This window comes from Chrysochloris asiatica, unplaced genomic scaffold (assembly GCF_000296735.1).
Source record: "Chrysochloris asiatica unplaced genomic scaffold, ChrAsi1.0 scaffold00106, whole genome shotgun sequence".
Lineage (NCBI taxonomy): Eukaryota > Metazoa > Chordata > Mammalia > Afrosoricida > Chrysochloridae > Chrysochloris > Chrysochloris asiatica.
Window position 1 is genome coordinate 10284272 of NW_006408624.1, and position 14945 is coordinate 10299216.

General features: G+C 42.8%; 1 protein-coding gene across 1 annotated transcript in view; it reads left to right on the forward strand.

Moving 5' to 3' along the window:
- The window catches only part of CTPS1 (CTP synthase 1), a 35515-nt gene that overhangs the window by 14211 nt on the left and 6359 nt on the right, over positions 1-14945 (forward strand). The window contains exons 8-12 of the mRNA XM_006867600.1: positions 2105-2256; positions 6256-6388; positions 7651-7739; positions 8862-8956; positions 9646-9708. Coding sequence (XP_006867662.1) covers positions 2105-2256; positions 6256-6388; positions 7651-7739; positions 8862-8956; positions 9646-9708 — 532 coding nt within the window. The remainder of the gene's footprint in view (positions 1-2104; positions 2257-6255; positions 6389-7650; positions 7740-8861; positions 8957-9645; positions 9709-14945) is intronic.

The window sequence follows — 14945 nt, forward strand, 5'->3', positions numbered from 1 at the left end:
GGGCTTTTGTACTTGTTAATTTCTGTGAGAAACCAGCTCCCCTTCTCCCTGTTGGTCTGACAGTCTCTTTCATTGTCATCCTTCAGAGTATGAATGCCAGCTAGGACGTGGCATTTTCAGAAAAGCTTTGCTTGCCAAACTTCTTCATTTTCAAACCTCAGGGTTAATCACTTGTTTCTCTAGGTTCCATGCATGTCTCTTCCATGCAGGTGATGAGCTTACTACTGATCTTAACCATTATCAGTGGAGTTGATCGTGACTTGTGGTGAACCTGTGTGTGTCAGGGTAGAACTGTGCTCTATGGAGTAGATCTATAGGCCTTTCTTTCAAGTCATCTCTGGGTGGATTCAAATCCCCAGCCTTTGTGTTCATAGCTGAGTGCTTAACCATTTTCATCACCCAGGGACCAACCTAATCATTACTGCCGCTTAATGTATTAATGTAAGGAGCTCTGGTAGCGTAGTGGTTACGAATCGGGCTGCTAACCTCAAGGTTGGCAGTTCAAAACTACCAGCTGTTCTGCAGGAGAAAGATGAGGCTATCTGCTCCCATAAACATTTGCAGCCTCGGAACCCCTGTGCAGGGTCACTGTGAATCGGCACTGACTCCACGGCACATAACAAAATGCATTAATGTGTCTGTGTTTGTGTCCCCTAGTAGACTGTTAGCTGCTTCAGGGCAAAGACTACCGTATCAATTTTGTGTACTTAGTGCCAGTTGTGTAGAGTGGTGTAGGCTCTCAAACATATATCAGTCATTTGGTTAACTCTATTATTGGAAGGGACCTGTGGTACAGGAAATCCAAAATGTTAGAACCTGGACTATACATCTAAGTAGTATGGGAATTCTAGAGGATGACAAGTTGAGATGGTGGTGTTGGTCAGGTTTCGCTGAAGGACAGCAGAAGAGACGTTAAGGTCATGGAATTTTGAGACTGTTTGATTAGATATTTGAATTACACTGGCCACTGTCCTAATGAAGTGGTATCCTAGTTTATTAATGCTGCTATAACAGAAATGGAGTCCTGGTGTGGCGCTATGGGTTAATGCGCTGAACCACAAGGTCGACTGTTCAAGCTCACCAGCCGCGCTCCTTGGAAACCCTATACAGGGTTGCTGAGTTGGAACCGGCTTGACGGCACTTAACAACAGCAACAATAACAAATACCACAAATGGATGGTTTTAATGAGTAGAAATTTATTTTCTCACAATTTAGGAAACTAGACATCTGAATTTGAAGGTGTCAGCTCTAGAAGAAAGCTCTTGCTATCTGCTCTGAGGAGAAATCCTTGTCTCCCAGCTTTGGTTCCTGGGATCCTGGGTGGTCTCCACCTGGCACAGTTTTTCTCTTTTGTGCTTCCGTGCTTATTCTGCTCTTTCATATCAAAAAGTGAGCTACACTCACTTGACCTCATTAATGTAAGTCCCTAGTCCCCAAAGGGATTACAGGTATAAGGACGAGGGTTTATAACATCATTTTAGGGGCGTCCTTAGCAAGTTGTTCTCTAACTTGGCTGCATATTGGAGTCATTTGGTGAGATTTTAAAAAATACACGGGGGCTTCAAAGAGTTCATGGATAAAAATAATAATAAAATGGAATTGAAAGATAGTGGAATTGTTCCATGGACTTTTTGCAGTCCCATTGTACTGTTAGTGTCTGCTTCCTTCCCCAGGGGTTCGGAGTTAAGCAGCCTGGGATGCAGGATGTTTGTTTGAAGTTTGATTGGTTCCCCAAGTGAATCTCATGATTAGCCAATTCTGAGAACCATTGTGCCCATGTTAAGCCATCGGTTCATTCTTGGGACAAATAGCTACTTAGGCATGACTTTATTTTTTAAATACTACATTTGTGGTTTGGTTTGTGAGTTTTTAAAAGGGGTTTGTTTTTGTTTTTTAAATCCATGTTCATAATAGAGAAACCACTAATTTTGTATTCTTTTTGAGTTGGTCTTTGTCATTTATGTTTTTCTAGAAATTGGTCTTTTTTCTGTTTTCAAATTGAGAACAGATATTTTCCCAAGGACATTCAGCCAGTAGGAAGCTATAAGTCTAGCTAGTTTTTGTTTGTTTTCACTTAATAGTCTTTTTTTTTTTCCCCAACAGGTCATCTGTGTCCACGATGTCTCTTCCATCTACCGAGTCCCCTTGCTGTTAGAAGAACAAGGGGTTGTAGATTATTTTCTTCGAAGACTCAACCTTCCAATTGAGAGGCAGCCACCAAAGATGCTGATGAAGTGGAAAGAGATGGCTGACAGGTGTGCCTCCTTGAGGAGCGGGGTGGGGGTGGGATGAGCCTTTTCTCGCACGAGGCCACAGGGAGTTCACCTCGGTGCTGTTGCACTGTAGCTGCACTGTACTGTTTCTGTGGTGAGTGCATGTTGAAAATGTCTTAATGGCAAGACATGTAAGATTGTTAAGAAGGACTGTTAGTTGTCATGCAGTTGCTTTGTGGATGAGCGAATCCCTTCATAGAGAGGGGCTAGGTCCCAGGTCTCCAGGCTGCAAATCCACATTACTTCCACGTCTATCACACTTGTGTCTCATCAGCTAGAAAATCAATCCAGGCAGGTGTGTCGCAGTGCAAAGGGCTACACATACTGAAGCCCCAAATGAGTAGGCTTTGTCCCTGGCTGCCCATGCTGAAGCACTTGGTGTGTTTTGGGAACATGCTGCACACCCACACCAGAGGGATGGGATCAGCAAAGGTGTCCAGACTTCTCATACTAACAAACAAACCGGTTACTGTTGATCTCTACGTGTGTCAGAGTACAACCGTGCTATGTAGGGTTTTCAGTGGCTAAATATTTTTTTCAACAGATTGTCGGGTTTTTCTTCTGGGTATATTTGAACTGCCTACCTTTCAGTTAAGGAGCTCTAGTAGCATAGTGGGTTACGAGGTGGGCTTGCTACCCACAAGGTCACCAGTTCGTATCTACCACTTGTTCCATGGGAGAAAGATTTACAGCCTGAGAAACCCTCTCCAGGGTTGCTATGAGTCAGAACCAATTCCATGGCACACAATTCCCCCCCATCTTTCAGTTGGCAATGAGCACTTGAACCAGTGGCACCACCCAGGGCCTCCCTTCTCTTACTATTGTGGCCACAACGCACTCCTTCAAGGACTGAACCCACTCCTCACTTTGCTCTCTGAAAGCTCTGTAGCACCCTCATGTCACCTAGTCACCCATGTCCACGACTTTCACACTGTTTGAGACTGTGGGTGACCTGCAAAATCACTGTGACATGATAGTAAGCAATTGGGGATGGAGCACACCTTCCGTTGCGTTGACCTGTTTCCTGATCAGTCTCTGCTCCTTGATGTGTACAAGAAGTCATAGTATTGCTACTAGGGTTCCAGTTCACGCATGCACAGGATGGTTCCAAACAAAACACGTTTAAACGTCTTTGTGATCAGTAGATGGCTACAGGCACATTCTCTCAGTAATAACACGTAGCCTCCTTACGGTATCTTCAAAGAGAAGTCCAGGCAAACCAGTGCCTTCCAAGGGGGATCTGCTGAGATCGTGCCTGAAGGTTATGGTGATCTTGGTAGATTTTTTCAAAGGACGCAGGACAATCATGGGGGCTTCTTGTAAAGAAGTTTTAAGAAAATTGAAAACTGCATTGGCCAGGAAAAGTTGCACTGAGAATTTTTCTTCCATCACAATTCACCTGCTCATTCTTCGAGGGTAGTAACAAGAGCCACACTGTAAGAATTACACTGGGAAACCTTACACTATTCTCAAACCTAAGGAACATGATTTGAGCCCATAGTTGTTAGGTGCCATTGAGTCGCTACCGACTCTAGGCAACCGTATGCACAGCAGAACTAAACACTGCCCGATCCTGAGCCAGCCTCACTACTGTTGCCACACTTGAGTCCCTCGATGCTGCCACTTTGCCAGTCCATCTCGTTGGGGATCTTCCTCTTTTTCTCTGACCCTCCACCTTACCAAACATGGTGTCCTTCTCCAGTGACTGTTCTCTCCGGACAATGTGTCCAAAGTATGAGAGACGAAGTTTGGCCATCCTGGCCTCCAAGGAGCACTGTCTGCACTTCTTCCAAAACAGATCTATTGGTTCGTTTGGCAGTCCATGGCACTATTAGTATTCTCCACACCATAACTCAAAGGCATCAATTCTTCTACGGTCTTCCTTATTCACTGTCCAGCTTTCTCATGCATATGAGGTTATTGAAAATACCATGGCTTGGGTCAGACGCACCTTAGTCCTCAAGCTGACATCTTTGCTCTTGAACACTTTCAAAAGGTCTTGTGCAGCAGATTTGCCTAATGCAATACAGCGTTTGATGTTTTTGACTGCTGCTTCCATGAGTGTTGATAGTTGATTCAAGAAGAATGAAGTCCTTGACAACTTCAGTCTTTTTCTCCGTTGAGAAGAATGTCATTTATGGGTCCAGTGGTGAGGACTGTTTTCTTTACATTGAGATGCAATCCATACCAAAGGCTGTGCTCTTTGATCTTCATCAGTAAATATTTTAAGTCCTCTTCACTTTCAGCAAGCTCATAGAGGATGCCAAGATCTTCATCAGTAAATATTTTAAGCCCTCTTCACTTTCAGCAAGCTCATAGAGGATGCCAATAATGCTGTTTTGACAGTTTGTATATCTAAGAGTACAAAATTCTTTGGGAAAGTTTATTTTTGTTAAGTGCTATCTAGTCGGTTCTGACTCATAGTGACCCTGTAGAGAGTTGGTTTCCAAGGAGCAGCTTGTAGATTTGAACTGCCAACTTTACTGATAGCAGTCCAATGCTTATCCTGCTGTGCCACACCAGGGGAAGGTTAAAGAAGTGAGAAAACACGGCATTCAGAGTGTGTAGAGTTAGATGGAGGATATGTTGAGAAGCAATAGCTTCGCATTTTGATATTTTTGTTTGTAAAAATAAATGTGGCACCAACCAGTCCTCCCATAGCACTCTCTGCTTTTCTGTTGGGTTTGATAATTCATTACACTGGCCACACACCACTCAGACAGCCTACTCACGGTTCTGGAGTTCAGGAGCCAAGTTAAGTTATAATTCGGGGTCAGGCATGTTCAAGCACAGCTGTTCCAGTTAGCTGCTGATCTTGTGCAGACCACAAGACAGACCTCAGCCTGAAGGCACTCGGCTCTAGTTCCTGGGTCAGCAAGCTTAGCTCCCACACTCGAGTGCCTGGAGGTACCTCAGCTGTACTTGCTCCATGGGCAGGGAAGCCCACGGCTCTGTCTCATGTTCTGGTTCTTGGTTCTGCTGCTGCTCTGCCACTCCTCAAGTGTCACAGCTTTCTGTCCCTGGGTCCAGGAGGTTCAATGGATCTTGGGGTCCAAATGACATACTCCACTCCTGGCTGTTATTTGATGGTAGTGACATTCCCCCCTCTTGCTTCTGAGATGGTTCATTCTATACCTATGCTAGAGTTTCAAGTTTTTACAATTACAATGAACTATCATCCACAGCTGAATCTTCTCCCACCTTCTCTTCCCCAGACCCAGCAGGTGGTAGTGATGTGCCACAGAATTAGTTCCGAGGCTGTAAATCTTTATGGGAGCAGAAAGCCTCATCTTTCTCCCGAGGAGCGGCTGGTAGATTTGAACTGCTGCTACCCTTGTAGTTAGCAGTCCAACTCGTAACCCACTATGCCGCTAGCTGGGCTAAATAATTTTCTTTATATTGGTTGGTCTACTAATCACACTTAACTTTTTTTTAAAAAACTTCTTATTGTGAATTGAGTGAAGACTTACAGAGCTTATCATCAGTTTTACATTCACCAGATCATACCCTTCATTTCATCTCAGTGAGTGCAGTCCCCTCCATATAACACCACTTACCTACTTCCTCTCTGTGTTCCTGGTTTTCCATTCCTTCTGCTATCTCTATCCGTCTGAACTTTGTCCTTTGGTAAATGTCCTTTTGACCTTGAATAGCTGACCATTCTATAGTATAATCACCTTGACTCTTGTGAATTGTCCATTCATGTCTTAATTTTTTCAATCTTTAAGATTTTCATCCAGGTTGTGTGAGATTTTAAACCAGTCTCTTTAAAACAGTTTCTGGGATATACTTTCCCGAAAACCATACCATCTTGATCTAAAATTGTTTTTTGTGTATTGGTCTATGCATAGAACTTAGTTAATTTCCATTCCCATTATATTCTTCTCAACATGCTTTCTTCTTAAAAAGCAAGTTTGAGCTCATGGGATTGTGTATGTTCTGTTCTAAGTAAGTGAATGTTTCTTAACCTTTGTTTTGTAGATATGATCGCTTGCTGGAGACATGCTCCATTGCCCTTGTAGGCAAATACACCAAGTTCTCCGACTCATATGCTTCTGTCATTAAGGCTCTGGAGCACTCTGCTCTGGCCATCAACCACAAACTGGAAATCAAGGTACGGAGGGTCCATGTGGGTGCAGCCAATCGGCAAACAGGGACACAGTCTCCATACCGGTAGATTCTGTGTGCATATCTGCTTCATGTTTTTGGAGCTCAAAATTTCCTTTTAGGAATATGAAGATTTTGTGTTTGGCTCTTGGCTTTGTTAGAATAGTAAGGCATATTCAGGAAAGAATGAAGGGGAGACATGGTTAGAGCAGATGCTGAGACAAAGTGAATGCTTGGATTGGAATATCAGGGACCAAATAACCTTGACCATGAAAATGGGCCAGAGGCACAATTGCACAGTTGTAGGCAGTGTCTGCAAACCATTCTAGATGCCTCGTGATTCTGACGCCACTCTTTTGAGGCACTGGGTCCTTTCTTAGCTAGTACTGGTACCATTGTAGTCATCTGTAAGATGGGAATACTAATATTCATCTCACAGACTTGGACTGGTGGGCTTTCTCAGAAATGTGTGTCAAATCACTCAGCCTGTGCCTGGAACATGGACGGCACTCAGTCAACACTGATTATTATGTCCTGCTCTGGAAAGGTGGTGCTGTAGGATCAGCACTGGACTGCTCACCACAAGATCAGCAGTTCAAACCCACCATCTGCTCCTCAGAAACCCTATACAGGGTTGCTATGATTTCTAATCGACTCAGCGGCACTTAACAACAATAAAGTAGTTGGGTAGCAACTGAGCTGTGGAATGTGAGGACAACAGCCACCTGGACTCTGCACTGGGCAGTAGAGTGCTGAGCAAGGTTCACAGTGTGGGCTCTCGAGCCAGACAGTCCATTTAAAGCTGTGTGACCCTGGACAAGTGACTTCACCGTCGTTTTGTCTCTGTTTCCTCATCTTTGAAAGAACAGCGACAGTACCTTCAATTTGGGGGGATGATTGGGGGTGGGCCACTTAAAAAGCTTGTACTTTATTGTCTGTCAAAATTAGAAACAAATGAAAGAAGTCTAGGTGGAAGATGAAGTGGGGAGATTGTCGCTTATTCCAGTGGCTTAGCGGAGATGGGATCTTAAGTAAAACCCAAATGTGCAGCAGATAGAGAGCTGCATTTGGGAGTAGGATGGATTTGAAGGAAACGCTTGTATATTAAAATATCAGAAAGAGTTTTAAAAAAATTTTAATTTTGCAATTATAATGATTTAAACTTAAAATGATTATTTTAAAAAAATTAAGAAAGATGGAACATTGGTAATGTGTTAAAATTATGAAAGAATATATCTCTGTAGTCATGAGCTTGCTTCTCCCTCCCAGTACATAGATTCTACAGACCTGGAGCCCAGCACCTTGCAGGAAGAGCCTGTGCGGTACCACGAAGCCTGGCAGAAGCTCTGCAGTGCCCAGTAAGCCCTGTTTCCTTCCTCTGATTTCCTGTTCTGTTTTATAAAGAACAAGGTACTGTTCTTTTGAGTCCAAGTAGTAATTTATCTGCTTGTTCAAATTATTTCTAATTATTGAAAAGGCTGCATACTAAATGAGTGTGGTGTTGTAGGATAAGCACTGGACTGCTAACTGCAAGGTTGGCATTTCAAACCCCCCAGCCTCTCATTGTATACCCTATAAACGGGTCACTATGAGTTGGAACTGACTTGACGACACATAACAACAAAATACAATTTACCAATATAGTTAAGTCTGGGGAAAAACATGTCCTAATTTTATTGGTGTACTGTGTTAGTATCTGTTGAAAAGGCTTATCTAGAGTGTTTTCATCCATAACGTATGATGAGTTGTTGTTGTTTAGTGCCATCGAGTTAGTTCTGACCCATAGTGACCCCGTATGGGGTTTCTGAGGGGCAGCTGGTGAACTTGAACTCCCGATATTGTGGTTCAAACCTAACTTTGTAGTCCAGCACATTAGCCCACAGTGCCACACAAGGACTCCATTTCATAAAAGTAAATGCTCATAAATTGTTTGCTTTTGGCATAATAGTAAAGAATTAAGAATGATTTCCATTTTACTAAACAATTAAAAATTACAGAGCCTCTAGAGCTACTCCTGAGACTTGATCAGTTGGCACACTGAGCTGGTGCAGAGACCCCTCCTACTCTAGCACACACAGAAATGCTAGCCAGAAAGCTGGGGGGGAGCACTGTAAACCAAGGAACCCAAACTCACAGTGACCCTGATATGAAAACACATGAACCATTATGAAAGAATTAGTACCTGAAGCAAATATTAAATTGTGCAGTATACTGTATTTTAAAATTATGTATACTGTATTTTTTTCCCATTTGTCATAAGTTTCTAATATTACAAAGAAGAGTCCATGGTTTTGTAGCTTTGCTACTTTCCTGGCATTTACCTTCAGCTCCTCAGACAGTCTTTAAATAGCACAGTGCCAGCTGCAGAGTATCCAGAGTAGCTTCATGGCACCAGTGTTGCGGTCACGGCTGTGCAGGTGTGGCCTGCAAGCTGGGCTGCTGGGAGAGGGAGCTGCTATGGTCTTTGTTCTGTTGTGCAGTGGAGTGCTGGTTCCAGGAGGGTTTGGTGTTCGAGGAACGGAAGGGAAAATCCAAGCAATCAGCTGGGCTCGAAAACAGAGAAAGCCTTTTTTGGGTAAGGAGCTACGCAACACACTCTTCAGTCTGAGCAGGAAAGAGCAAGAGAAGGTGCTGGGTGACAACTACATAGTCATTGAAACCAACTAGAGCTGCCATCTTCTAGACAACACCTCAGCCTTTTTTATTCTGTTTGTGGGAAACAAACTCAAATTCAAACCTTTCATATGGACAAGCTTGTGAGCTATGTAGAGACCTTGGAGGTTTGGGTGGAATGAAATATTAGGAAGTCTTGTTCACTTTTGGACTCCAGCTGTTTGATGGTTCAGGTGAGATCCAACTTCATAACCTCCTCGTGCGGCACGTGCTAACCATAGTTGGGCAGCGTAATTTAGGATGCTGCTGCCTGGCGCTGTGCATTTTAGTAATTTTCACCTTGGTCAGTTTAAGTGGGGACTAAGTGAGAGATTTTCATAACTTGAATTTGTAAGTGCTAAAAGACACTGCCTATCTGTAAAAGGGATCATTTTTAAAAACTCGGCAGTCTTGTGTACAACTTAGACCCAGGTTTTGGAATGTGGTACCGACAAACACCTAACAGCAGGAGGTGTTGGTAGAAGGAAATGGTGGGGCTTTGATGGTGATTTTAGTTCTGGGACAAAATAGGACCACTGTAGCCAGGCTGGTTAAAACGTGTGAGCTGCCTTTTCAATGGAGTTTGATTTGTTTTCCTCCTCCACTTGAAAGGTGTGTGCTTAGGAATGCAGCTGGCAGTGGTTGAATTCTCCAGAAATGTGCTGGGATGGCAAGGTAAGTGTCCACTTAAAAACTTGTGACCATTATTGGACCACGTTTCAGTTCCCGCTCACATTTTCCCTGAACAGGCGACGAGCCTGTTACACATTGGACACTGGGAGCAGAGGGGGAGGACAGGCCTGATTTCCCAGGGCCTCACTCACTGAATGCAAGCCAGGGGGGCTGCATGGCTTCACAAATCAAACAGCACAGGAAGGATTCTCCATGGTCACCGCCACTGAGCTCTGGTGCTTGGTGAGACCACTGGTCTAAGTGAGGCTTGTTATTCTGAATTTGGCCTAGGGAGTTGTTGAACCTGTTTTTAGATGATAAATTGGGTGATTTTAGGCAAAGTACTATGCTTTTCTGGGCCTTTTTTCCTTAATTTTTTTTTTGTATTTTTGGTGGAAGTTTACACAGCAAGTTAAGTTCTCATTTGACCATCTCCATATAAATTGTTGGAGTCCTGATGTGGCGCTCTGGGTTAATGCACTGGACTGCAAAGTCGTTTGAACTGCAAGGTCGGCGGTTCAAGCTCATCAGCTGCTCATTGGAAACCCTATACAGGGTCACTGTGGGTCGGAACCGACTCAACGGCATTTAACAACAACAACATGTAAATTGTTTAGTGACATTAACTACATTTTTAACAATGTGTCCATAATCTAATTGTGTGCTGGTAATTCCATTTCCAGTTCTCTAGTTTCTCTGCTGCCTTATCTTCTCTGGTCTCCTTTTTTCTCCTCTGTAAAATGGGGATAACAATGATACCTATATATATTTTTAAACCATGGTTGTAAAAATTAAGTGAAATAGTCCATGTAAATAGTCCTTAGCACACTGGCAAATAGAAAATGTTCAATAGTACTGATTCTTCACTTCTTCAGCTTCGTGTTGTTAAGGGCTGTCTAGATAGTTCCACCTCCTGGCAGTCCTGTGTCGTGCTTCTGAGCAGCAGCTGGTGGGTTTGAAGTGCTAGTCTTGCTGTTAGAAGTCCAGTGCTGATCCTACAGTGCCACACCAGGACTCCACCTAGATGTGTATTATAAGCATACCTTGGAGATACTGCTGTTTTGGTTTCAAACCACCACAATAAATATTGAAATACAGCGAGTCACATGAAATTTGAGTTTTCCAATTCTGATGTGGCATTGTAAGGTAAGCACAGCACTACTAACCACAAGGTCAGTGGTTCAAACCTACCAGTCACTCCTTGGAAACCCTATACAGGTTTGCTATGAGTTGGAATCGACTCAATGGCACTTAACAATTACAACAGTGTTTATACTATTTGTTGTTTATTTAGGATCCCTGGTGGCACTGTAGGATAAGCATTGCACTGCTAAGTATAAGATCAACAGTTCAAACCCACTAGCCATTCTGCAGGAGAAAGATGAGTCTTTCAGCTACTCTAAAGATTTGCAACCTTGGGAATCCTATATAGGGTCTCTATGAGTCAGAATCAATTGATTATATCTGTGGGAAGAGATGGTGGAAAAACTCAATATCATCAGCCTAAACAAGACCTGGAACAGACCATCAGTAGCAAGTTCAGGCAGAAACTGAAGAAAATTTAAAAAGTCCACTAGAGCCAAAATATGACCTTGATTATATCCTACCTGAATTTAGAGGCTTCCTAAAGAACAGATTTGATGTGTTAGACTTTAATGACCAATGACCAGAAGAGTTATGATGACATCAATAACATCATACGAAAGAAAGCAAAAGGGGGAAGGGGGGATAATAATCATTGTAATGAAACAAAGTATATGATTTGTTGAATGTAAAACTGATGATCTGCCCTGTAAACTTTCACTCAAATCACAATAAAAGACAAGAAAGAAGGAAAAGACCAAACTGCATGTCAGGAAAGACTCTGAAACTTGCTCTCCAGTGTAGATGCTAAAGCAAATGGAAGATACAAAGGAGGTAAAAGAGCAGAACAGAAAAGTTCAAAGGTCAGCTCAAGATGACAAAGTCAAGTATTATAATGAAATGTGCAAAGACCTGGAGTTAGGAAGCGAAAAAGGATGAACTCACTCAGCATTTCTGAAGCTGAAAGAACTGAAGACAAAATTCAAGCCTGAGGTTGTAATATTGAAGGAATATGGGCAAAATTCAGACCACCAGCTGCTCCTCCGAAATCCAATACTGGGTCACTATGAGTTGGAATGATTCGACGGCACTTATTGAATGACATAGGAAGCATCAAAAGAAGATACAGAGTCACTGTGCCAAAAAGACATGGTCAGTGCTTAACCACTTCAAGAGGTAGCATATGATCAAGGGCCATTAGTACTGAAGGAAGAAGTCCAGTCTGCACTGAAGGCATATGTGAAAAACGAGGCTTGAGGAATTGACAGAATACAAATTGAAATCTTCCAATTTCTATGCCAAGAAATTTGGAAAATGGCTACTTGGCCAACTGATTGAAAGAGGTTCATATTTGTGCCCATTCCCAAGAGAGGTAACCCAACAGAATGCAGAAATCATTGAACAGTACCATTAGTACCACACATAAGTGAAATTTTGTTGAAAATAATTCAGAAAATGATTGTAACAGTAAGCCAGCAGAACTGCTGGAAAGGGATATCATCGCTGATGTTAGCTGGATCTTGGTTGAAAGAGAATACCAGAAAGATGTTTCCTTGTACTTTTTAGACTATGCAAAGACTTTCGATTGTGTGGATCATGACAAACTATGGATAACATTGCCAAGAATGGGTATTCCAGAACACTTAATTGTGCTTTTGAGAACCTGTATATAGACAAAGAAGCTGAATGGTTTAAAATCAGGAAAGGTATATGGCAGGGTTGTATCTTTTCACTATACTTGTTTAGTTTGTGGAGTCCTGGTGTTGTGCTGTAGGATAAGGGCAGAACTACTAGGTCAGTTTGAACCACAAGGTTAGTGGTTCAAACTCAGTAGCCACTCGGAAACCCTATACTGGGTCGCTATGAGTCGGAACTGACTCGATGGCACTTAACAAACAATGTTAAATCTGTATGCTGAGCAGTTAATTGGAAAAGCTGGATTGTATGAAGAACATGGCATCAGGATTGGAGGAAAAGTCATTAGCAACCTGCGACATGCAGATGATAGAACTTTGCTTGTTGAAAGCTAAGAAGACTTAAAATGCTGATGAAGATCAAAGATAGCCCCTCAGTGTAAGAAAACAAAAGTCCTCACGACTGGACCAATAATTAACATCATGATAAATGGATAAAAAAAATTGAAGTTGTCAAACACTTCATTTTGCTTGGGTCCACAATCAACACTCAGGGAAGCAGCAGCCAAGAAATCAAGCGATGTATTACATTTGGCAGATCTGCCGCACAAGATCTCTTTAAAGTATTCAAGAGAAAACATAACCAGTTTGACGACTAAGCTGTGCCTGACATCAGCCATGGTATTGTCAATGGACTCATGCATATGAAAGTTGGACAATGAATAAGGCAGACTGTAGAATTGATACATTTGAGTTATGGTCTTAGAGAATAATATCAAAGGTATCATGGACACAAACAAATCTGTGCTGAAAGAAGTACAGCCAAAATGTTCCCTAGAAGCCAGGGTGGGGAGTCTTCTCTCTCATACTTTGGACATGCTATCAGGAGGCACCAGTCCTTGAAAAGGAGATCATACTTCATAAAGTGGTGGGTCAGTGGAAAAGAGGAAGACCCTCAATGAAATGGATTGACACAGTGGCAGCACCAATGAGCTCAAGCGCAGGACTGGACAGCGTTTCATTCTGCTGAGTATGAGGTCGCTGTGAGTTGGAATCAACACAACAGCACCTAACAATAACAACGAGTCAGAATCGACTTGATGGCAGTGGTGAGATAGGCTATTAAAGTGCAGTAGCATTATGAAAATGTTAGAAATATTGTGAGAATTACCAAAGTATGGTAGATATGAAGTAAGTACATATTGTTAGAAAATGGCACCTGATAGGCTTGCTCAATGCAAGATTGCCACAAACCTTCAATTTGTTAAAAATGAAGCATCTGCGAAGCATACTGAAGTGAAGCATAGTGAAACAAGGTCTGCCTATACTGTGTAACAGAAGTGAGTCAGCATTTCCCAGTGTTTACTGTACTGGTGGGTGGTCTCACTGCTCCATGAGGTGTGTCCGCCCTGCATTCAGGCAGGGACGTCAAGATGCTCTTCCCATTCGGTGGCTTATCATTTGCTAGTTCTGCCCACGCTTCTTAGCAATCTGGTGGTTGGCTTGTTGGTTTCCAAAATGACAAGATCATCATGTAAGCAAGCCACGTGGCCAAGCCCGAGTCGGTGTGGACAAGAAGACTAACTCTACAAGGATCCCCCTTTCCTCACTGGGGCCACTACCCTGCCACAGCCCCTTTATTGTTATCCCAGCTGACAGTACTACATTGTCAAAAAGACCTTGTAAATACTAAGAAATGTAAAGAAATCAACCTGAAGGAATGTACTGGCTCTTCAAAGTATAGATGGTTCTTCTACAGCTGGCTTGCGGCTAGGGCTGGGCTCCCTTTTTGCATATTTTCTGAGGCTTCACAGTACCCTTGAGGGGACAGTTGCACTGTCCTATAGACAGCATGTCCTTTGGCTTCTTAGCCCCTGGCTGTTACTGTCTTTTACCACCCAACACCCCACATCTGACCTTCCAGGCACCCTGGGCTCTTCCCAACCATGAACCCCTACCTAGTTCAGGATCAGGAGGAGAGCAATAGACCATTCCCACAGGAAAAACCAACACACAGTACCAGGAAATGGGTGTTTTTCCTATAGTCATTAGTGGCTTTGTATAACACATTCAGTAAAGAATGGAAAAGTTATTTGGATTTTGAAATCAGTTAAGTTCTGATTTTGCTATTAAGTAAGGCAAATGAATTAGGCAGTGTAAGAGCCGTGGTAGTATAGTGGTTACGCACTGAGCTGCTAACCGCAGGTTGTCAGTTCAAGTCTTATCAGTTGCTCTGCGGGAGCAAGGCTAGGCATTCTGTTCCTGTAAAGATTTACTGTCTTGGAAACCCTATACCAGGTCTCTAGGAGTCGGAACCGACTTGATGGCACACCACCATAACTTCCACCATTAAAAGAGGAGTTGCTCATCTTGGAGACAATTCTGAAGCAAAAAGTGAAGAAATGAAGACAGCAACAATAGAACTATTCCAAAGCCTCATCCTCTAAGGAAAGATGGTTAGGTTTACAAGCCTTGGGTTTGGTTTCCCCAAAGCCTCATCCTCTAAGGAAAGATGGTTAGGTT